The 22,967-nt window shown below is 39.6% G+C and overlaps 1 protein-coding gene across 1 annotated transcript; it reads left to right on the top strand.

Moving 5' to 3' along the window:
- Positions 1-22,953, top strand: LOC311505568 (uncharacterized protein; the record flags this gene model as incomplete). Its single annotated transcript, XM_084569204.1, has 7 exons — positions 1-58; positions 6,994-7,043; positions 7,687-7,791; positions 8,848-8,961; positions 9,078-9,231; positions 9,698-9,858; positions 9,948-22,953. 7 exons carry the CDS (start codon positions 1-3, stop codon positions 22,134-22,136), a joined length of 12,831 nt encoding a protein of 4,276 aa, XP_084425330.1. The 3' UTR covers positions 22,137-22,953.
- Between the last annotated feature and the right edge of the window lie 14 nt (positions 22,954-22,967).

Genomic DNA, 22,967 nt, shown 5'->3' on the forward strand with positions numbered 1-22,967 from the left:
ATGTGCGACTGTTTCCACCTGGCCTTCCCCAACTGGCACGCTGCCTCGTCAGGGACGGGTGGGCATCACTCTCTTTACCTCTACGATGTGTTTTTTTACCTCTACGTGACTTTGTCTGTGCGGTTTCACCCGACTGAGCAATTCACCGATTCAGCAGCAGGGTTCAGTAGTGCAGTGTGTGAGAGATTCTGTTTGTGACGGGAGAACGGGGAACAGAGAGAGTGTGAGAGCGCCAGGCGGCCGGTGCTGATGTGAGTGGTGCTGCTGACCTGCAGTGAGAGCTGCTGGGTGTGTCTGCAGAGTGCAGGGGAGTGTTTGAAGATGTCATCATCGGGGATGTCAGGCGGCTCCTTCCTCGCAGCTGTGCGTTTGAAGCAAGGGCTGAAAGGAAAACAGACCTGGGTTACTGACGCAGTTCAGCAAATTGCAAAAATAGCAGCAGGAGATTAACTTATTGAGGGCGGAGATAAAAAAAATAATAAACAATCCTACTCAAGTGTGGAAATGAATCCCAAAAATTAACAATATCTACACTGGCATAAAGAAAAACAACAGATTTAAACTTTAAAGCTCCAGGTTTTATGTGGAAGAGAGGAGAGCCACTATCTATAACGTTTTATTAGTTTTTCTGCAGTGTTTTTAACTTGTGCAATGCATATCCTCCAAATCACACTGTCTGACTTAATTTATATTATGTCAAGGCTTAAATAAACCAGACGGAGATGAGTTTAGGGCAAAGCAGATTCTCAAAAAATGCTTAACGTGATTGCAAATTTGATCTCATATCTGGAGGCAGACCAAATTTAAGTACTGCAGTCTAACTGAAAAATGATGCCTCTAATCTTCAAATTATGCTGAGGAAAACAAAAAGTGATAACAATTCAGGGCGTAGACCAAATGTATGTACAGTAGTTTAAGTAAAATGTTTGCCTGTAATCTTAAAATGACGCGGAGAAAAAGCAGATGTGTTGCTGTTTATCATGATGAACGTACGAACTGCATACTGGGTTTTAAGGTTGTTTTGAAGACGATTTTTAAATAATTCTGCAGGAAATACTGCATGATTCATTCAGTCTTCTGGTGCATCAGCAGCTATGTAAGAGTTATTACACAATGGAATCATTCTTCTTTGCGGCGGGTGTTCTTATAAATGATGACGGTAATAAAATGAGCTAAAGAAGTCGCTGCATCACTAACATGACGGATGATATAGTGAGATGGAGGGAGATGGAGTTTTAAAAAAAGGTGACAAGAACAAAGCTGTGTTTGGGATTAATGGACAAATTAGATTAAGGATTTTATTACATCACGTTGCCGGATGTTAAGGTTGATGCTTGATGTAAAAATAAGCCAGTTGTTTCTTTTGTTTATAATCTGCTCTTTTCCATTTCCTACAACTCTCCTCATTTACCTCGGCTGTCACTTTTAATTAAATCCGAGCTCTGAGAAGCTTCAGGAGACGCTCAAGGTCAGAGAGAGGGAATAAAAGAGTGGTGAAGAGAGAGAGGGAAACTAGGAAGAGATCCAGACAGGTGGCTGATTTGCTCAACAGTGGAGCCTTGAAGCAGATCCATTACAGACCATCAGGCTCAGTCGGACAAATCCTTCCCTGGGATCAATTTTTACTTCCCTTGAATAGTTTATACGTGTGGCTGCTGTCACTCCTGAGTTGACCTGTGCATTAGTTTGTAGCTTGGAGCATTAGCCTGGTTGTAATTCATTTATTTCTTCCTTATTTCACTAACTGGCAGTGGTCGAACAAGTTGGGACTCCAGTGACTTGATACGAACAACAAAAATTTAACAGTGGTTGCTTTAATGCTGCGCATTAATTCATATTTAATCAGTATGAAGCTGAATCTGAGTCCATCCTGTCAACACACAGGCCCACAGGCCCGGGAGTCTCAGCTGATTTATAATTTAGATTTTCTTATACGCATTTGAAAAAGCTTTTATCCCTGTTGTGTTATTTCATTCTAATATCATAAAATTCATCTGCAGTCAGATCAACTTGCCCCATTTTGTAGCTGCAGTACAGCAGAAGGGGTGCATGGTAGTAGAGGCATGATTTTGTTTCTCATTCAGACTTATTTTTGTACCATTTTAAGATACTTACAGGACAACCAGACTAAGTATGGAACTACAAATTGCAAGATATCAAGTTTTAAAACACAATTCAGTAAAATCCAACATATATTTATATTATCGTATGATTTTTTTGTCTTGCCCTGCAGCTAAAAATATCAAAATTTCTCCTGGGCCATCAATAAAGCCTTTTTCTACCTTAACTAACCTTATTCTAATTAACATTTCAACCAGAAACTTCAGAAAACAAACTCAATCAAAACCTCGTGTTAAAATCTGAGTTCAAAACAAACACTGAGTAGTGCTCTATTTAATCTAACGCCGTGCCTCGCCTCAGTGTTTTTGCTGTAGCTGCATGTCGTGGGAACGCGGCCTGATTAAGATTCCAGAGCTGTGATGAAACTCGCTGTAAGTTTTGCAGCAGATTAATAGATTGAAAGCATGCGCCCTTGCAGTCTCATGTTCATATAATCCATGCAGAAAATCTAATTCAGTTTTTCTTCTCCCCCTCGCTTCACTCAAATCTCATTATGAATTGGATCCAAGCAAACTGTCTCCCAGTGAAAGGAGCTTGTGTCCATCTGCAGCGCACACACAAAAACGAGCAGAATCCGAGTCTAAGAGCACAAATAACGAGCTGTATTACATTATATTAGTTTAGCGGAGAGAGGGGCGCTTCAGGGAGCCTTCAGGTGCTTTTAAACAGGAAACGCAAACTGGAGCGGAAGGTGATTATGTAAGAGATGAGCTGAGGACACTCAACTAATGCAAGGGTAGAATTTATTTTATAGAATTGCAGCTTTTTTATTTTATGATCTGAATTTGTGGAGTTTGAATGCACACAGACGCAACAGTTGCTAAGTTTGTTGGCATCTGAGACCAAGTGCTACCAGATAAGCTACACCCATATCTATGAATCATGCAGGATCTGCACCAGAAGACTTCAGCAGCTTGTCCTGCAGTGAAATTACAGTCAAAGTCAAATTAGAGCATTTGGCAGCAGCGCTTTGAATATTTACAATCTATGATAACTTTTGATAACAGTAACATATTTTATTTTGACATTTTTAATCATAAGAGAGAGTTGCTATCAGGACCTTTGCATCGCCCACATGACAAATATTTGAGAAAGGAGTCTCAACGAGTGGCAGACCAATAGTCGGGACAGGAATACTGGACAAATGCCTGCATTAAGTGGTCAATAATATGAGGAATACAACACGCAGTCATTTCAGTGAGGGCCTAAATCCCCCATAAAGCTCACCGCACACACTCGGACGCCACCGTTCACTTTTACAGTCGCTGTGTGTGACGAGGAGACATGGCACATGACACTTTTCAGCCCCGAGGAACCAGGCGCTCCGCTTAATTCAATGAATCTAAATCTGTTCAGTTTAACTTCCTTCAGACTCCACAACTAAAGCAGACTATTGATGTGTACTGGGGCGTTTCAAAGCAAAAGTTTTACTTTTCACCAGACAGAAAAACCTTTCTTTGTTCAACATCAAACTACTTCATGTTTCTTAGTTTGCTCCATCTAACCTGTTTGAAACTTCTTTATCTGCAAGGCGAACTTTGACCTGTTTGCATTTTACGAAACACTATTAATTAATATGCATGCAAGAGGATTGACGCCTAAAGTGATACAGCTACATGAGATTGCAGTCTTAACTTCACCTTCATGCAGCAGTTTTACCATCTTAGCTTAGCCTGTTCGAATGCTAACATTCGCCAATTAGCTCTAAACACAAGGTACACCCGAGGCTGATGGAAATGTCATTAGTTATGTTAATCCTCGGTCACAAACAAAGTTTTGGACAAAGTGAACCTTTGTAGCCTGGAAGCTAGCCTGAAGTTTCACCGGCTGCAAAGTTTTAATTGCGAGAATTTCGATTTGGAAGATCTGCCGGGTTAAATGACATCATTTGGGCCAGCTTTATGATGACATAACAGTCAATTTAAAAGATTCCAGACAAGCACTAAACAACCACTAAAAGGTATTTAACCGCAGCATTTGTGCACCACTTATAACAGCTTTCTCTTTGTGTAAATATTAGCCTAAAAGCCAGACAAATGTCCCCTACCCACAAATGTCTGTGGTGGAAAGTTGGTCTGGAGTCTCTCTTGTTGGGAACTGATTATGCTTCGGCACAGATCTGTCAGGTCAATCAAGCTGTCTGGGCGGGGCTTTATGTGGTGATGGACATAAGAGTAAAAGCGTAGTAGTCATACAAAGCCAACTCTCGCGCTGTAGAGTTGAATTTGTTAAAAAGAAAATGCCCCCGATGGATTAATGGACTGTCCAGTTGATACAGAGAGCCTTGTATCGGTGGAAACCCCATAATCTAAATGGATCTACAACAGTTTCATGGCTATGGGTTCAATAGATGTTATTTCAGGTTGGGACAAAAAAAAAGGGAAATGTAGTGCAAAATGTGTAGCTCCTCTAATGTCCACTAGAAGCTGGTTTCAAAAGGGAGTCAATCCCCACAGACGTCCATGTTAAAATGTCAGCAGAAATAAACACGTTTACAACCTGGTACAAGTTTTGGTCTCTGTGGCTAATTTGTCCATTTATGACAACTATACAGTGAAAATGTGTACGTAACCTACTTGCCTAAATTAAATCAAGGCTTAAAGTTCCGCATGATTAATGACATGGTGCACTGTGCTCCTTAAAGTTCTCCAGAATCTATTAAATAACTCTTCACTCATTACTTCTAATTGGACTTTGACAATCAAAAGTACTACATTTGTTTTTGCGCAGACATTACATTATAGGTAATATCACCATAAGCTTAAAAATAAGGGGTTTTGTATCTTTAATGGGAATTTAAGATTACAAGAAGTTGTTTAAAATGGTCTTAAACTGATTAAATGTTATAATAAAATGTAGGGAGGGTTAATCAGAGTTAAATGTGAATGTGTGAGGGAACATGTGGCGTTAAAGAGTTAAATCTCTAAACCAAAGTGATCATGAGGTCTTTAAGAAAACACTTAACTCAGTTTGGGAGTGACACAACTTCAGGCAAGGTATGACTGCAACCAAAAAGCGTCCCGCCTCCTTTGTCCATCTCAGACTGAACAAATCACTTTGGCCACTTTGGCAGCCACACTCGCAACAGGAATGCTTAAGGGCAGTTTGGACAACGTCTTATTAACACGTCGTTTTCCTTCCAGGGGTTGAAACAAACAGCAGCAGGTAGGTGAGCGGTTTGACTCCACAGAATGAGCTCTAAAATAAACATACATCTGAAAGAGGCGGAAAGTGCAGTAAGGATTCTTACACTTTAAGACTTTTATGATTATTGTTTCTCAACTTCTCTAGACTGAGATGTGTTCACTCGGAGTGACTCTTTCTGTTTTTTTCTTTTGGTGTCAAAAGAATGTGGGTCTGTGATGCATTGTTGTGTTTTATATTTTATTATCAGTCTTAAACAGGAGACTTGTAATGTCTTCTGAACTGTTTTAAAGTATCAGCCTTGAGGCAAGAACACACCCTGATACCATAGGAAGTTTTTAAGCCATGTTGATTCGACTGCCTTCTAATGCACTTACACAGTAAGAGCTCTTCACATGACATACATTACTGTAAGACAGTGGGAGGGGTGAGCTGAGAAGGTATACGGTGCTATTGTGTAAATTGCCCAAATAATGTGCATGTTTCATGTCTTTTTAATTTACTTAATTTAATTTTAGAGGTTTAACTGAAAAGTCTAAACATTAAATTCTGCTTTGCCAAAATAAAGTTAAGGCTTTTAAATAAATTCAGGGTGGTTATCTGAAATAGTTTTATACACGCTTACTGTGAAAGGACTCACTGATCCTCTTCATCCAGCACTCATAAGGGTGGTATACATGCTATAAAATGAGTTGAGGGGTTTAGTGGTTTGTTAAGTTTGCAGTTCAGTCCTACAATTTGTCAGTGATGCATCAATAGACAAAAAAAAAAAGGAAATTTATTCGCACTTATTCAATCGTAATTTCTATTGAAAGTATAACGACTGTTGAGCAGTGGCCTCCTCATAAATTAAAGCTTTTATCAAAAGAGGCTCTAAAGCCACTAAAAATGTGGAGATGTGTATAGATCATAATGATGTTATTCTATTTCTCCAAGCCTTATTTAACACTAATCTGCCTACTTAAAGCATTTGAAACGACGATTAAATGAACAATATCCGTGTGTAATCCTTACACAATGAACTTATGAAAATGACCGGAATAAAAGGGGGACTTTAAAGTGGAATCGAATTAAACAGAGGTTGGGTATCAGAGCAGGTAACAATAATAATAATAATAATAATAATCTATCCAGATTCACCTGGAGTCAAGACTTTCCCTTTTTGGCAGCGGTGAGGGGCTGCGCTGAGAGGCTGCACAGTCTAATCTCTGGATCAATACCGTGGATCACTTAACAGACAAAGGAGGCAGCAGGTCTCCGAAGGGAATTATTGCCAGGAAGAACTCTAAATAGTCTCATGATCGGCTCCGGTGTCTCCGAGACAGAAAACAACAGCCAGGCCTCAGACTGGGTGGAAGTCTTATTGCAAACGCAAAAGTAGATTAACACCAGGCTATGATTTTCTGTGGCCGTCTTTCATTCAAACAGAGCTAACTTGGTTTTTATACAATATGCATTTAAATATTTGCATACTTAATGTTGCTGAGTAAACACTGTACTGTTATATGTGAGAGCTGGTCAGATGCCTTAATGAAAAGTTTCCTGCGACAAATATTTTTGACGACTAAAATATCCTAATGCAATTTTCCATTTATCTAGTTATCAGAGCACAACGCATTTAAGAGATAACACTGTTTACTTGCATGTCCAGGACATGGAGGAATGACACAGACGTTGTTATTGAAGATGTTATTTTGGTTTTTTATGCCGTTTTGTTTTTGTGAACAGGAGCTGGTCGGAGGCTCAGGGGACCAGAGGCGGCTACAGAAGACGATTCAGTGAGTGACTGAAAATCAAATTTAAGTTTTATTTTAAGTCTTTCCATCTCAGCTCTATATCAGTCACTGAAGATTTATTTATAAACATTAGTCAACTAAAATCTTATACCAGCATTTGTTAGAATTAATCCTTTCTGGCCAGCATTTATTTCCATAACTCCACTACTATTTATAATTTTAGTTCATTTTAGATAATAGTGTTATACACTCGCTTGTCAGCTGAGTTTAGGTTTTTATTTGGAACATCAGTGGGTGGTGCACACCTGAGACTCACATGTTATGATGCTATCACTAGATTGAAACCATCAGAGTTATTAGGGTTAATCCTCTAGGTTTTAGTAAGGGAACTATTTTTTATACTGGCCAGCATTGCCATCCTGGAAACACACCACTAACGTGACAATTATTAAATGCCAAACAGCCAAACACCCAGTCAGTGCTGCCTTTGGATAGCAAGGTGTTATCACACTCCTTGTGATCCAGATTTCTTTGTACCTTTTGTTCAAGCTGCTGGCAACAGCTACACGAGTTTTAACAAAACATGTTTGTATGCAGCTGAAGAGGAGGAGATGCTGTTTAAGCTTAAAAAAAAAGTCACAAAAATGTTTTTTACCTCATGTTGATCGACCTTGCATCCATGCAGACATGTGATGAACCGTCCCAGTTCACAGAGGGGGAGAGACCACGGCCACAAGGCTCATCGCCCGTCGAGGAGTATCCTGAAACGGAGAAATACGCCGACAGTGAGGTGCATCAAACACACCGCAATGTTACACAGACGCCATAAACAAGCAGCTGGACATGCTGTGTGCTTATTTCCAATTAAAACACCATCAAGAATCAAGCTAATATTCAAAGATCAAATCATAACCTGGGTTATTTCATCGGATGCAGCAGCAGCAGTAAACCATCTGATGTGATTAAACAATCTGTGCTGCTCAGGCCATACATAAAATTAAATTAGAAAAATAAGCACGAGTAGATTTGGCTTAACGGAGAAAGATGCATGTCAAAAAAATTACATTACATGACTAAAACTAGGTAGTGAAACTGAAGAAGACCGTTATTGGACTGAAGCAGTGAAATTATATAGCATAAAAGCCACTTTAGCCACTTTAAATCATACTCATCAATTCCACAAGCTGTTTTACCAGATATCACTTAATCACGGGCTTCTTCAACAGAAGAAAATTAATAACATCTGTTATTTTGAAATCATAATCACAGTACACAAATGCTGAGAAAAATATGTCATTAAAGGAAGCTGTGACGTCTCTTCGGAAGCTACTTGGAAATAAATGCTCATCTACTTGTCCACACCTTTAAAACTAAACATTTGATGGATGTTGTGTTGGTTGGTTTTCCTTCTTCACAGCCTTACAGTAACTACTAACAACAAAACTATTCAGTGTTTGTTGTTGTAAACTGTCTGCCAAACAGTGGTGTGGTTAAATCGTTTCATAAGTTACTAAAATGACTTAATTAAAGTCTAGAGTTATTTAATTATCACCATCTGCCTGGTTCGTTTCCTCTCAATGTGAAGACACATTTGATCTGATTTATTTTGATGTCTGTTTTTGGGACAAATATAAATAATTCACAAATGATTATTTAATTAAACGCTCTATGTCAAATGAATGAAATAAAGTTTATCAACTGCATCAACTTGTATTCTAATGGTTTATTTCAAGTTTTCAGTCTAAGATGTATTAGTACAATATAGGAGTTTGTTTATCGTTTATACAGTGTGTTATCCTCGTGTTTATAACATTAAGTATTAAATGTGTTCTTATTTTGATGTTAGTGTGAAGTAGAGCATGACCCAAACCTCAAGAGTGGGAGTGGAAAGAAAAGTAAAAAGTCTGGGCTTGGGTCCATGTTTGAAAAGCGCTCGACTCCAAAGATGAGTAAACTAAAGGTGAGACGTTCCCACCTTCTCCTCTCTGCACTGTTTGTGTGAATCCCTTCAGGCTGTGCTGCAGCAGAGCACAATACAGCTAAAGGTAAAATGACTGTCCCTTTTTTATTTGACAGGAGGTTCACAGCCCTGAGTCTGAGGTGATTGTGAAAACAGCCAAAGATGGATGTGCAGAGGGTCTCGTTTATGGTGGCGGAGGGAAAGACGGAATCTTCATTAAGCAAGTGGTGCCAGAGTCACCTGCGTCAAAAAGTTTGAAACTGAAAGAAGGTAAGCTAGAAAAGTCACCTATAAAATCTCAGGATGCCCTGAAATGTAAGAAAATGAACTAAATTAGAGAGTTCAGTTTTCCAGTAAAGTGAAAAGTAAGAGCTCTAATTAATCTGAGTTAAACATGTGAAATTAATGAACCCCTCTAATTCACTGGTGTCCAATCTGGCCTATGGGATACATCTGCAAAGTGCAAAAATTACATAGAAGACATAAACTGCAATTTTTCTAAAAGAGTAACTGCTATTCGCAATATAGTCCCAGGACTAAACTTTACATGGCAGCAATGTGACAAAATTGCAAGAAAGTCATATATTGGTTATTGTGCCATTATGTTACTGGTCTGGCCCACTTGAGATGAAATTGGGCTGTATGTGGCCCCAGGACTAAAATGAGTTTGACACCCCTGCTGTAATTCCTTTTGTCAATACACAATAACTGAAATATTTTTCTTCTGTTTATTCAGGCGATCAGCTTCTTAGTGCCACTGTGTATTTTGACAACGTGTCATACGAGGATGCCATTCAAATTCTGGAGCACGCTCAGGCCTACAAAGTAAAGCTCTGCTTGAAACGCAAACCAGACATCGCAGAGACTGAAGCAGCGATTGGATCTGACATCATCCCTGTAACCGTTTTCAAGTTGTCTTCTCAAATTTTTTGTGACGGTCACTCTTGGGGCTAAAACTGACATTTTATATTTCTGGTGCTTCACAGGAGGAAGAGCTCTATGCTCCAGAGATGAGGGAGCAAGGGAAAACCAAGAGACGTGGGGATGCCCGCATTTCATGGCCCAAGTTCTCCTCCTTTGGAAAAGGACGAAAATCACGTTTTACAAGATCTCACAGTTCCTCAGAGGCTGATGAGCAGAGGAAACTTGAGCTTAGCCCAACGACAAGTGATACTGAGTCACCTATAAAATCTCAAGATGCTCTCAAAGGCAAGAAGAGGCATAAAATGAAGCTCCCTGCTCTGAAAAGGAGAGGCCGCATAAGTTCATCTGAAGACCAGGAAACAGATGCACCAACAACGGGCCAGATCAGTGGTGACACTCATCAGACATCAGATATGCTTTCACCTGAGTGCCTTGAAAGCCCCTCAGAAGAAATACCACAAGTCTTTGTGACAGAAGATCTGAAAGTAATGGATGACTTTCATGAAGCTCAAACTGGTCAACACAAGGTGGAACTCATTACTATTGATAGCACATTGAAAACAGCCGATCTAACTGTGGCACTGGCGGATCCAGAAACGCCCTCTGGTGTCAAGTCCCCTGATGGCAAGAAAAAGAAGAAAGAAAGGTCTGAGTTAAAAATGAAACTCCTCGGGAAGGACAAATCACACAAGAAGGATGCAAAAGCCTCACCAAAAAGGCTCAAGACACTGGGTGCAAGTTTTGAAATAGCAGATCAACCCGAAACTGAAAAGTCAGATGCCATCCAAAGCTTTGAGTCACCTACAAAACTACTGGGAGATCAACCTGCACTGGACACCAACACCCAAATTATCTCAACAACAACATCAAAAATGGAAATTAATGTACCTAAGGTGGAACTTGATGTATCTGATGTTGCATTTATGCAGAAATCTCCAAAGAAAAGTGAACAAAAATCAAAGAAAGGCAAACAAAAACAAGAAACGGGATTCAAACTGCCTAAAATAGGTTTAGGTGACATTGATAATGAGGAAACGATACAAAAAATGAACGTAAATGTTCAAGAATTCACAACTAAAATTGAGCCATTCATAACTAAGAGTACAGAAGTCAAGGAAGATCCTTATGAGAGACTGTCAAGGAGCGCACAGCTTCCCAAACGTGAAGACATTGTGATTCCAGGTATGGAGGACAGGTCTAGGAGGCCCACAGCCAAAGGAATTAAAGAGCCGAAGGCAGTTTTTAGAGGACAACATGAAGACATCCAAGCTGAAGCTGTACAACTGTCAATTGACGTTGACAGTGTGAAAGAGGCTGTTTCAAAACTGCCTGGATTTAAGCTGCCTAAAGTCGATACATCTGGGGTGCCTATTCCCGAAGAAATTACTGTGATAGATGCAAATGCACAAAGAATATCAGTGAAAACTCCAACTAAAGTTGTTGATACCAAAACAAAACATGAGACACACTTCAGGAAGTTTGACATAACTGCCTCTCCACAAAGCTCCAAGAATACAGTCAAACTACCAAACATCACATCTACTGATCTAATCTCAGAGGAACTTTTAACAGAGACCAGAGCAAATTTTGAAAAATTTCAAAAGGAGCACAAAACAAAGTCAGATGAAAGCGAGAAGGAGATTAAAACTGAGACCTACAAAAGAGAAGATATTATCATACCTGGAAAAGAAACTGCACAAGAAACATTCATTTTTCAGGCAAAACAGACACATGGCACAGAGAGTGCCAACTTTGAATATGAATCCACAATCCTTAAAGAATCAGATAAAAAATCAAAGAAGGCAAAAATAACAATGCCAAGCATTGGGATAGCAAAACCAGACATAAGAATTCCAGACATTGGAATTCATTTGCCAAAACAAAAAGTCTCAGAGAAAAAAGGTGAAGCAAAAGAAGAAATCCTTACATGCCAAGATGTAAATATGTCAAAAAATGAAACAAGGAAGGCCAATGTACAGATTGGGGGAGCTGTGTCTGATGTCAAAATACCCGAAATCGATGGCATTGAATATATTGATTCAGTAGATGGTTCACCAGCCAAAAACGATGGTGGGATTAAGCTTACAGGTGTTGATGTTCACCTGGATGCAAAACCAAAGTCTGACATCGTACTTCCAGACATCCACGGTGAAGTAAAAGATGTTGAAGCTAAAGAACACGGAGTTAAACAGCCCAGATTTGGAGCAATAACTCCAGACATCAATGTAAAACTTCCCGATCAAGATAAGGATATAAACATCGATGGAGTTGACATAAAATCTCCTGAAGGAGAAGGAAAAGGTAGCAAGTTTAAAATGCCAAATCTTGGCATCTCCATACCAAAGATGAAAGGACCAAAAATCGATTTAAGCCTGTCAAAGAAAGATGTAGCTGTCACACTCCCAGAGACAAAGGCTGAGGTCAAACTCAGCCCTGGGAATGCCCCAGAGACTGACATTACACTAGGTAGTGCAGATGTTTCTGTGCCAGAGCAAAAGTTGGAGGTCAAAAAGCCTGAACTGGAAACAAAACCTCTAGAGCTGGAAGTTGACACTGATGTGCAAGGAAGTAAGTTCAAGATGCCAAAATTTGGAATTAAAATGCCAAAAATGAAAAGCCCTGAATTTGATTTGAGTTTTTCAAAGAGAGATGCAGATGTCAAATTACCAGAGGCTAAGACTGAGGTCCAACTTCCACAAGCTTCTGAAAATGATGTTACTCTCGGGAGCATAGATGTTTCTATTCCAAAGCAAAAGATGGAAGTAGAAAAACCTGAAGTGGAAGTCAAGACTGAAGGTGAATCTGATGGACAAGGAATCAAGTTCAAAATGCCAAAGTTGGGAATTGCTATGCCAAAAGTAAAAGGCCCTGAAGTTGATGTAAACGTATCAAAGAAAGCTGTGGATGTGACACTACCAGAAGCTAAAGGGAAAGTCCAACTCCCTGATGTTGAAGTAAAGGAATCCTCTGCTAAAGTGGAAATTAAAGCTCCTGAAATTAAAGTTGCTGAAAAGGATACAGAGGGATCACCATCAAAATTTAAAATGCCATCTTTCAAAATGCCCAGATTTGGGACTGCAACTCCAAACATTAGTGCTGAAGTATCTACTAAAATCAAAGACACAGAGCTGAAATCAGGTGAAGAAGGTGTTGCAGTTGACATGGGAACAGCAGAAACTGATATTGTGGGTTCTACTGTTGATGTGAAGTCAACAGCACCCGATGTTGATGGAAAGAGCAGCAAGTTCAAAATGCCAAAATTTGGAATATCACTGCCAAAAGTAAAAGGTCCTGAAATTGATTTAAGCTTATCAAAAAAAGATATCACAATGACAACGCCCAAAGCTGAAGCAGCAGTAAAACTTCCTGATGTTGAATGTACAGAAGCTGCTTTTAATCTAGAGGCCAAAGCTCCAGAGTTTGCAGTTCACCAGGATGTTGAAGGATCACCATCCAAATTTAAGATGCCAACATTCAAACTACCAAAACTTGAAACTGAAACTACTAACACCTCTGTGGAAATACTTGGTATGGACAAAGATGTTAAAAAAGATGGAGCTGACATTAACATTTCAGTAGAGGGACCTGCAATTAACACTGAATCCTCCAGCATTGATGTTGCAAGTCCTTCGATAGAAGGAACCGAACAGGATGGGAAAGGAAGTAAGTTCAAAATGCCACATCTAGGTTTCTCTCGGCCAAAGGTAAAAGGACCTAAAATTGATATCAGCTTATCAAAGAAAGACTCTGATGTCAAACTTCCAAGGGTTGATGTTGGAGAAGTAGATGTTTCAACTCCAGATGCTAAGATAAAAGTTCCAGAGGCTAAAGTTGAAGTCAAACTTCCAGAAGCCCCTAAAACTGATGCAGAGGTTAAAGGAGATGACGCCGAAAAACATGGCGGGAAGTTTAAAATGCCAAAGTTTGGAATAAAAATGCCAAAAGTGAAAGGCCCTGAATATGATTTTAGCATCTCGAAGAAAGATGTAGATTTCACACCAGAAGCTAAAGCAGGCATCGACCTCCCTGATGTTGAACTAAAAGCGCCTTCTGCGAAAGTAGAAATTGAAGCTCCTGAGCTTGAAGTTTCAGCTAAAGACACAGAAGGATCATCTTCAGAATTTAAAAAGCCAAGTTTAAGTCTTTCTTCAACTCAAGTCAAGGGGCCTGAAATAAATGTAAGCTTACTAAAGAAAGAAACGGATATCACTTTACCAGAGAATGCAGCTGAGCTCAAATTCCCCAACACCTCTAAAATCAATGTCAGTCTTGGAAAAGCAGAAGTTTTGATACCAGAGACAGAAGTGGAAGTTAAAAAACCTGAAGTGCAAATCAAACCTTTGCAGACTGATGTTGAACTTGAACGGGAAGGAGGGAAGTTCAAAATGCCAAAGTTTGGGATCACGATGCCAAAGGTGAAAGGGCCTGAAATTGATTTAAACTTCACAAAGAAAGATGTTGATGTGACACTTTCAGAAGTAAAACTTGAAAAACATGAAAAAGTAAAAGTTGAAGGAGCCGCAAAGACAGATGTGGAAATCACACTACCAGAGGCCAAAGCAGATGTCAGTCTCCCTGGTGCAGACATAAAAGTTCTTTCTGTCAAAGGAGAAATTAAAGCTGCTGACAATGATGCTGCCTTAAGCAGTATGAAAGGATCACCATCAAAATTTAAATTGCCAACTTTCAAATTTCCCAAATTTGGTGCCACTGCACCACATATGAGTGCTGATGTACCCGAATCAGATATAGAGATAGAAATCAATGGAGCTGAGATTCACAAATCTGTGCCACATGTAGATTTTCCTGTTCCTCAAGTTAAAGCTGAGGTGGATATGCCAGACATTGAAGTCAAAGAGCCACTGGCTGGTGCTGTGTTAGAGCAACAGGCAGATATTGAGGCTGATGCAAAACAGAAAAAATCTAGGTTTTCTTTGCCTAGATTTTCTTTTTCAAAGCCAAGTGTTAAGGCTCCAGAAGTTGATCTCAATTTTCAGGATGTGAATGTTGCTATTCCAGAAGGAAAGGTGGAAATGAAAGAGGAGAGAGCGGATATGAAACCATCAGAATATGAAGTACAAGTTGATGGGCAAGAAAGCAAACTTAAAATGCCAAAGTTTGGAATCACAATGCCAAAGGTAACAGGCCCTGAAATAGATTTAGGCTTATCAAAGAAAGATGTAGATGTGACACTACGAGAAGCAAAAGCTGAAGTCAAACTCCCTGATGTTGAACTGAAAAAACCTTCTGCTGAAGTTGAAATTAAAGCACCTGAAATGAAGTTGAAGGATAAAGAAGGATCACCATCAAAGTTTAAGATGCCAACATTCAAACTTCCAAAATTTGGGGTCAGCACTCCAACTGCAACAGCAGAAGTACCTGATATGGACAAAGATGTCAAAATAGATGGAGCTGACATTAAGATTCCTGAGGAAGTTCTTGCAGTTGAAATTACAGCACCCAGCGTCGACATTGAAGGTCCATCAGTAGATGTGAAAACTACAGGAACTGGATTGGAAGGAAAAGGAAGCAAGTTTAAACTTCCAAGTCTTGGGTTTTCAGGGCCTCAAATCAAAGGGCCTGATATTGATTTAACTTCTTCAAAGAAAGATGTAGATGTGACACTACCAGAAGCAAAAGCTGAAGTCAAACTCCCTGATGTTGAACTGAAAAAACCTTCTGCTGAAGTTGAAATTAAAGCACCTGATATGAAGATAAAGGATAAAGACGGATCACCATCAAAGTTTAAAATGCCAACATTCAAATTTCCAAAATTTGGGGTCAGTTCTCCAACTGCAACAGCAGAAGTACCTGATATGGACAAAGATGTCAAAATAGATGGAGCTGACATTAAGATTCCTGAGGAAGTTCTTACAGTTGAAATTACAGCACCCAGCGTCGACATTGAAGGTCCATCAGTAGATGTGAAAACTACAGGAACTGGATTGGAAGGAAAAGGAAGCAAATTTAAACTTCCAAGTCTTGGGTTTTCGGGGCCTCAAATCAAAGGGCCTGATATTGATTTAAATTTATCAAAGAAAGATGTAGATGTGACACTACCAGAAGCAAAAGCTGAAGTCAAACTCCCTGATGTTGAACTGAAAAAACCTTCTGCTGAAGTTGAAATTAAAGCACCTGATATGAAGATAAAGGATAAAGACGGATCACCATCAAAGTTTAAAATGCCAACATTCAAATTTCCAAAGTTTGGGGTCAGCACTCCAACTGCAACAGCAGAAATACCTGATATGGACAAAGATGTCAAAATAGATGGAGCTGACATTAAGATTCCTGAGGAAGTTCTTACAGTTGAAATTACAGCACCCACCATCGACATTGAAGGTCCATCAGTAGATGTGAAAACTACAGGAACTGGATTGGAAGGAAAAGGAAGCAAATTTAAACTTCCAAGTCTTGGGTTTTCGGGGCCTCAAATCAAAGGGCCTGATATTGATTTAAATTTATCAAAGAAAGATGTAGATGTGACACTACCAGAAGCAAAAGCTGAAGTCAAACTCCCTGATGTTGAACTGAAAAAACCTTCTGCTGAAGTTGAAATTAAAGCACCTGATATGAAGATAAAGGATAAAGACGGATCACCATCAAAGTTTAAAATGCCAACATTCAAATTTCCAAAGTTTGGGGTCAGCACTCCAACTGCAACAGCAGAAATACCTGATATGGACAAAGATGTCAAAATAGATGGAGCTGACATTAAGATTCCTGAGGAAGTTCTTACAGTTGAAATTACAGCACCCAGCGTCGACATTGAAGGTCCATCAGTAGATGTGAAAACTACAGGAACTGGATTGGAAGGAAAAGGAAGCAAATTTAAACTTCCAAGTCTTGGGTTTTCGGGGCCTCAAATCAAAGGGCCTGATATTGATTTAAATTTATCAAAGAAAGATGTAGATGTGACACTACCAGAAGCAAAAGCTGAAGTCAAACTCCCTGATGTTGAACTGAAAAAACCTTCTGCTGAAGTTGAAATTAAAGCACCTGATATGAAGATAAAGGATAAAGACGGATCACCATCAAAGTTTAAAATGCCAACATTCAAATTTCCAAAATTTGGGGTCAGTTCTCCAACTGCAACAGCAGAAGTACCTGATATGGACAAAGATGTCAAAATAGATGGAGCTGACATTAAGATTCCTGAGGAAGTTCTTACAGTTGAAATTACAGCACCCAGCGTCGACATTGAAGGTCCATCAGTAGATGTGAAAACTACAGGAACTGGATTGGAAGGAAAAGGAAGCAAATTTAAACTTCCAAGTCTTGGGTTTTCGGGGCCTCAAATCAAAGGGCCTGATATTGATTTAAATTTATCAAAGAAAGATGTAGATGTGACACTACCAGAAGCAAAAGCTGAAGTCAAACTCCCTGATGTTGAACTGAAAAAACCTTCTGCTGAAGTTGAAATTAAAGCACCTGAGATGAAGATAAAGGATAAAGACGGATCACCATCAAAGTTTAAAATGCCAACATTCAAATTTCCAAAGTTTGGGGTCAGCACTCCAACTGCAACAGCAGAAATACCTGATATGGACAAAGATGTCAAAATAGATGGAGCTGACATTAAGATTCCTGAGGAAGTTCTTACAGTTGAAATTACAGCACCCACCATCGACATTGAAGGTCCATCAGTAGATGTGAAATCTACAGGAACTGGATTGGAAGGAAAAGGAAGCAAATTTAAACTTCCAAGTCTTGGGTTTTCGGGGCCTCAAATCAAAGGGCCTGATATTGATTTAAATTTATCAAAGAAAGATGTAGATGTGACACTACCAGAAGCAAAAGCTGAAGTCAAACTCCCTGATGTTGAACTGAAAAAACCTTCTGCTGAAGTCGAAATTAAAGCACCTGAAATGAAGATAAAGGATAAAGAAGGATCACCGTCAAAGTTTAAAATGCCAACATTCAAACTTCCAAAATTTGGGGTCGGCACTTCAACTGCAACAGCAGAAATACCTGATATGGACAAAGGCATCAAAATAGATGGAGCTGACATTAAGGTTCCTGAGGAGGTTCTTACAGTTGAAATTACATCACCCAGTATCGACACTGAAGGTCCATCAGTAGATGTGAAAACTACAGGAACTGAACTGGAAGGAAAAGGAAGCAAGTTTAAACTTCCAAGTCTTGGATTTTCCGGGCCTCAAATCAAAGGGCCTGACATTGATTTAACTTTACCAAAGAAAGATGTAGATGTGACACTACCGGAAGCAAAAGCTGAAGTCAAACTCCCTGATGTTGAACTGAAAAAACCTTCTGTTGAAGTCGAAATTAAAGCACCTGAGATGAAGATAAAGGATAAAGAAGGATCACCATCAAAGTTTAAAATGCCAACATTCAAACTTCCAAAGTTTGGGGTCAGCACTCCAACTGCAACAGCAGAAATACCTGATATGGACAAAGGCATCAAAATAGATGGGGCTGACATTAAGATTCCTGAGGAGGTTCTCACAGTTGAAATTACAGCACCCACCATCGACATTGAAGGTCCATCAGTAGATGTGAAAACTACAGAAACTGGATTGGAAGGAAAAGGAAGTAAGTTTAAACTTCCAAGTCTTGGATTTTCGGGGCCTCAAATCAAAGGGCCTGACATTGATTTAACTTTCCCAAAGAAAGATGTAGACGTGACACTGCCGGAAGGAAAAGCTGAAGTCAAACTCCCTGATGTTGAACTGAAAAAACCTTCTGCTGAAGTCGAAATTAAAGCACCTGAGATGAAGATGAAGGATAAAGAAGGATCACCATCAAAGTTTAAAATGCCAACATTCAAACTTCCAAAGTTTGGGGTCAGCACTCCAACTGCAACAGCAGAAGTACCTGATATGGACAAAGGCATCAAAATAGATGGAGCTGACATTAAGGTTCCTGAGGAGGTTCTTGCAGTTGAAATTACAGCACCCAGCATTGACATTGAAGGTCCATCAATAGATGTGAAAACTACAGAAACTGGATTGGAAGGAAAAGGAAGCAAGTTTAAACTTCCAAGTCTTGGATTTTCGGGGCCTCAAGCCAAAGGGCCTGACACTGATTTAAATTTATCAAAGAAAGGTATAGATGTGTCACTACCGGAAGCAAAAGTTGAAGTCAAACTCCCTGAAATAAAAGATGCTTCTATCAAAGGGGAAGTGGGAGCTCCTGGAATTGATCTTCAGACAAGCAATATTGAAGGATCACCATCAAAATTTAAAATGCCAACATTCAAATTACCAAAACTTGGAGCTTCTGCTCCACAGGTCAGTGTGGAATTACCTGATATGGACAAAGACTTGAAAGTGGATGGTGAAGATTTAAAATTGCAAGAAGCCAAAGCTGAACTTCCTGATATTGAAATCAAAGAGCCCACAGGTTCCTTTTCTATATCACAGGCACCAATGGTAGAGGGCGATGCCAAATTGAAAAAGCCAAGCTGGACATTGCCAAGATTTTCATTTTCAAAGGCAAGCAGTAAGACCACCGAGGATACTAACCTTGATGTCCCAAAAGTTGATGTTACACTACCAAAGGCAGATGTTGACATCAAAGATACTTCAAGCTTTTCAATAGAAGGGTCAGTACCTGCAGACACTACTGCAAAACTGAAAAAGCCAAGGTTTTCCTTACCCAAAATTTCATTTTCAAAGCAAAGTACAAAAGAGCCTGAAGTTGACGTCAGTCTGCCTAAAGTTGATGTTTCTCTTTCAGAAGGTAACGTGGAGGTTAAACAACCTGACATCGAGTTGAAACCATCAGATAGTGAAATAGAATTAGATGGTCAGGAAAGCAAGTTTAAAATGCCAAAGTTTGGTATCACAGTGCCCAAAGTGAAAGACAAAGATGTTGTACTCCCAGAAGTCAAAGCTGAAGTTCAACTTCCGGATGTTAAAATGAAACAACCCTCTGCCGAAGTAGAAATTATGGCACCTGAGATTGAAGCTCAAGCAGTTAATGTTGAAGTCTCACCATCAAAATTTAAACTGCCAACCATCACATTACCCACATTGGGAGCTCCTACTCAAAAGGATATGGACAAAGGTGTCAAAATAGATGGAGCTGAAGAGATCAAAATTGACACAGAAGCCAGCTATGACACTGAAGGCTTATCTGTAGATGTAAAAGCTGAAGGAGGTGAACTTGGGGGATCTGGAAGCAAGTTTAAAATACCTAAATTTGGCATCTCAATGCCCGAAGGATCTGAATTAAGCTTGTCAAAGAAAGAAATGGATGTGACATTACCAGAAGCTAAAGCTGAAGTCCAACTACCCAAGGCTGAGGACAAAGAAGCTGAGGGAGCTGCTTCATTACCTGATGCTCCAACAGTTGAGGCTGAAGCCAAGCTGAAGAGACCAAACTGGACATTTCCTAAATTTTCACTTTCAAGGACAAGTGGTAAAGCCCCTGATGCTGATGTCAACCTTGAAACACCCAAAGGCGATGTGTTATCACCAGAAGCCAAAGTGGAAGTCTCTTTACCAGATGTTGAAGTATCTTCAGGATGTGTTGCCATGGAAGAGCCTCCGGCAGCAGAACTTGATACATATTTGAAAAAATCAAGATTTTCACTGCCCAGATTTTCATTTTCAAAGTCAAGCAGTAAAGAAACCGAAGTAAGTGCTGAGCTTCCACGGGTTGATGCTTCCTTTCCAGAGGGAGAAGTAAAAGTCAAACACCCTGAAATGGATATTAAAGTGCCTGAGGTTGAAGCAGGACAGGATGGACAAGGAGGAACATTTAAATTGCAAAAGTTTGGCATTTCACAACCAAAAGCAAAAGGACTTGATGTTGGTTTAAATGCATCAACGAAAGATGTAGACATCAAACTGCCGGAAGTTAAAGCAGAGATCAAACTCTCTGAAGCTCAAGTCAAAGAAACTTCAACTGATGTGGACATTACAGCTTCTGAGGCTGAGGCTACTTCAAAAGACATTGTAGGATCACCGTTAAAATTTAAAATGCCAACACTTAAAATGCCCAAATTTGGCAGTGCCTCTTATGATGTTACCACAGAAGTACCTAAGGCAGAAGGACCTGAGACTGATGGAACAAAGGAGGATGTTTCTGTGACCATAAAAGGTCCGAGTGTTGATATTAAAACAGATGTTTCTAAAGAAACTATGTTGAGTTCTGAAACGGCAAAAACAGAGACTGATGGTGTGGGTCATGTGTCTCCAAGTAAATTCAAACTGCCATCGTTTAAAATGCCAAGGTTAAGTTTTTCAAAACCTAAACCAGAAGATGAATATTCCCCTGTTGACACTGAGAATAAAGAATCGGGATTGAAAGTTGAGCTGAAAGCAGAGAGTAAATCACCAATATTGACATTTGGTGAGATTCTCAAGACTATTGATGTTGAATTCGATGTTCCAAAAGTGGACGAAGACAAACCTGAAACGTCTAAGGAAGTTCATGAAACAAACGAACCCACTGGAAAGCAGTTAGAGGCAAAAGAAATAACTACCAAACAAGAGACTACCAAAAGTCCTGAGAGGACCGGCTGGTTCAAATTCCCCAAGTTCGGCCTGTCCTCCCCATCAGAGCAACCCAAGATTTCAGAAAAAGCCGATCAAAAGGATGAAAACAGCCCATCTGGAGAAACAGGCAACGATGAAATAAGCCCCTCAGGTTCTGTCCAGTCATCAGATGCCTTTGCTGATATTAGCTCTGCAGTCACAAGCGAGCATGTTGGTCTGTCCTCATCTTCCCCAACTAAGGTAACTGTCAAATACTCTGATCCAAATACTGTAGCTGGGCTTGGAGAAATGCACAGTAACATCATTACTTCCACAACGAGGACTGAGCTGATCCCAGAGGTGCCCAACTTGCCTGAGAAAATCACCATTCTGTCATCTGGAGTTTCATCTTCATCGGAGGACACGCTACGACTGGAATCTGGAAAAATACACGTCATTACAACAAACATACAAGCAACCCCGGAAGCTCAGCACGCCACGCTACTAACTCCTGTCCAGATCCAGTCAGTCGAAGGCCTTTCTTTAGAATCTGAAGCTAACGAAGCTGCATCGTGGACTGTGGAAAAATCACAAAGCGGCAAGAGAACTGTGTTTGAGAGGCACTTAGTTAGTGAAACATCAAGTGGAGTAAGTCAGGGCAAAGAAACAATTGTTATAACTAAACAAATCACGCATGTGTTTGATTCTTCTGAGCCCATCTCAGGTGAGACGGCTTCATCAATTCAACGACTCAGAGACTCTGTGCACTCTGAGAAAATGAAATTCTTTGATGGAGCAGAGAAGTGAAATATTTTATCTTAGAAGATGTAGCTTCTTGTTCTTGCCGTAGTCCTGTGACAGGCTAAGTGGTACAAGGCCTGGTAAAAGGAAAAGGTTTTTGCCACGTTTCACTCAACCCCATCACAGGAAATAACTTACAGTGGTGACGTCTGGTTGCATGTTGTTGACCTATAAAGAAGTGGATTCGTGTAACTCACAACGACAATGTGATTAATAAGCTGTTTAAATGAGAGCCGTTACTGCAAATCACCAAATATTCTTGCTTTTAAAATGTCTCATTTCGTAGTTTTTAATGTGCAATATTGACCGTTTTACTTGTGCTCTTACTCTATAAGATAATCACCAGTGCATTTGATTGAAAAAAAAAAATCAGAGACTGTTGCAAAAACCAATCAAATTTACTGACATTCCAATGTATGTTTACAGAAATTTCACTATAAGACTGACAGTCGAGAACAGCTACAAAACCGTAATGCAGTATGTGGCAGTAAAAATGTTCATGTATCACAAAGGTGTTGTTTTTTCCGTAGCTTAAATGTAAAGAGACAATAGCAACGCAAAGCTGAAATGAAATGCTCATGAGAAAACACAGCTGCTGTACTGCTGCAACTATATTTTTCGATTAATACTTTGCTACTTAGAACCTAATTTGCTACAGGATAGGTCCGTATGTTCTCGTTCAATATCTCTGTACAAAGTGGGAATATTGAACTGTCTGTGTAAATAGCTCTTAATAATATTTTATGATTACTGCTCCTGTTTGTATTCCGACGGGCTTTAACTCAACATGTCTGCAAACTTATACACAATAAATAAATAAATACTATTATATGCAAA

The sequence above is a fragment of the Chelon labrosus genome (assembly GCF_963514085.1).
Source record: "Chelon labrosus genome assembly, chromosome: 20".
NCBI classification, from domain to species: Eukaryota; Metazoa; Chordata; class Actinopteri; order Mugiliformes; family Mugilidae; genus Chelon; species Chelon labrosus.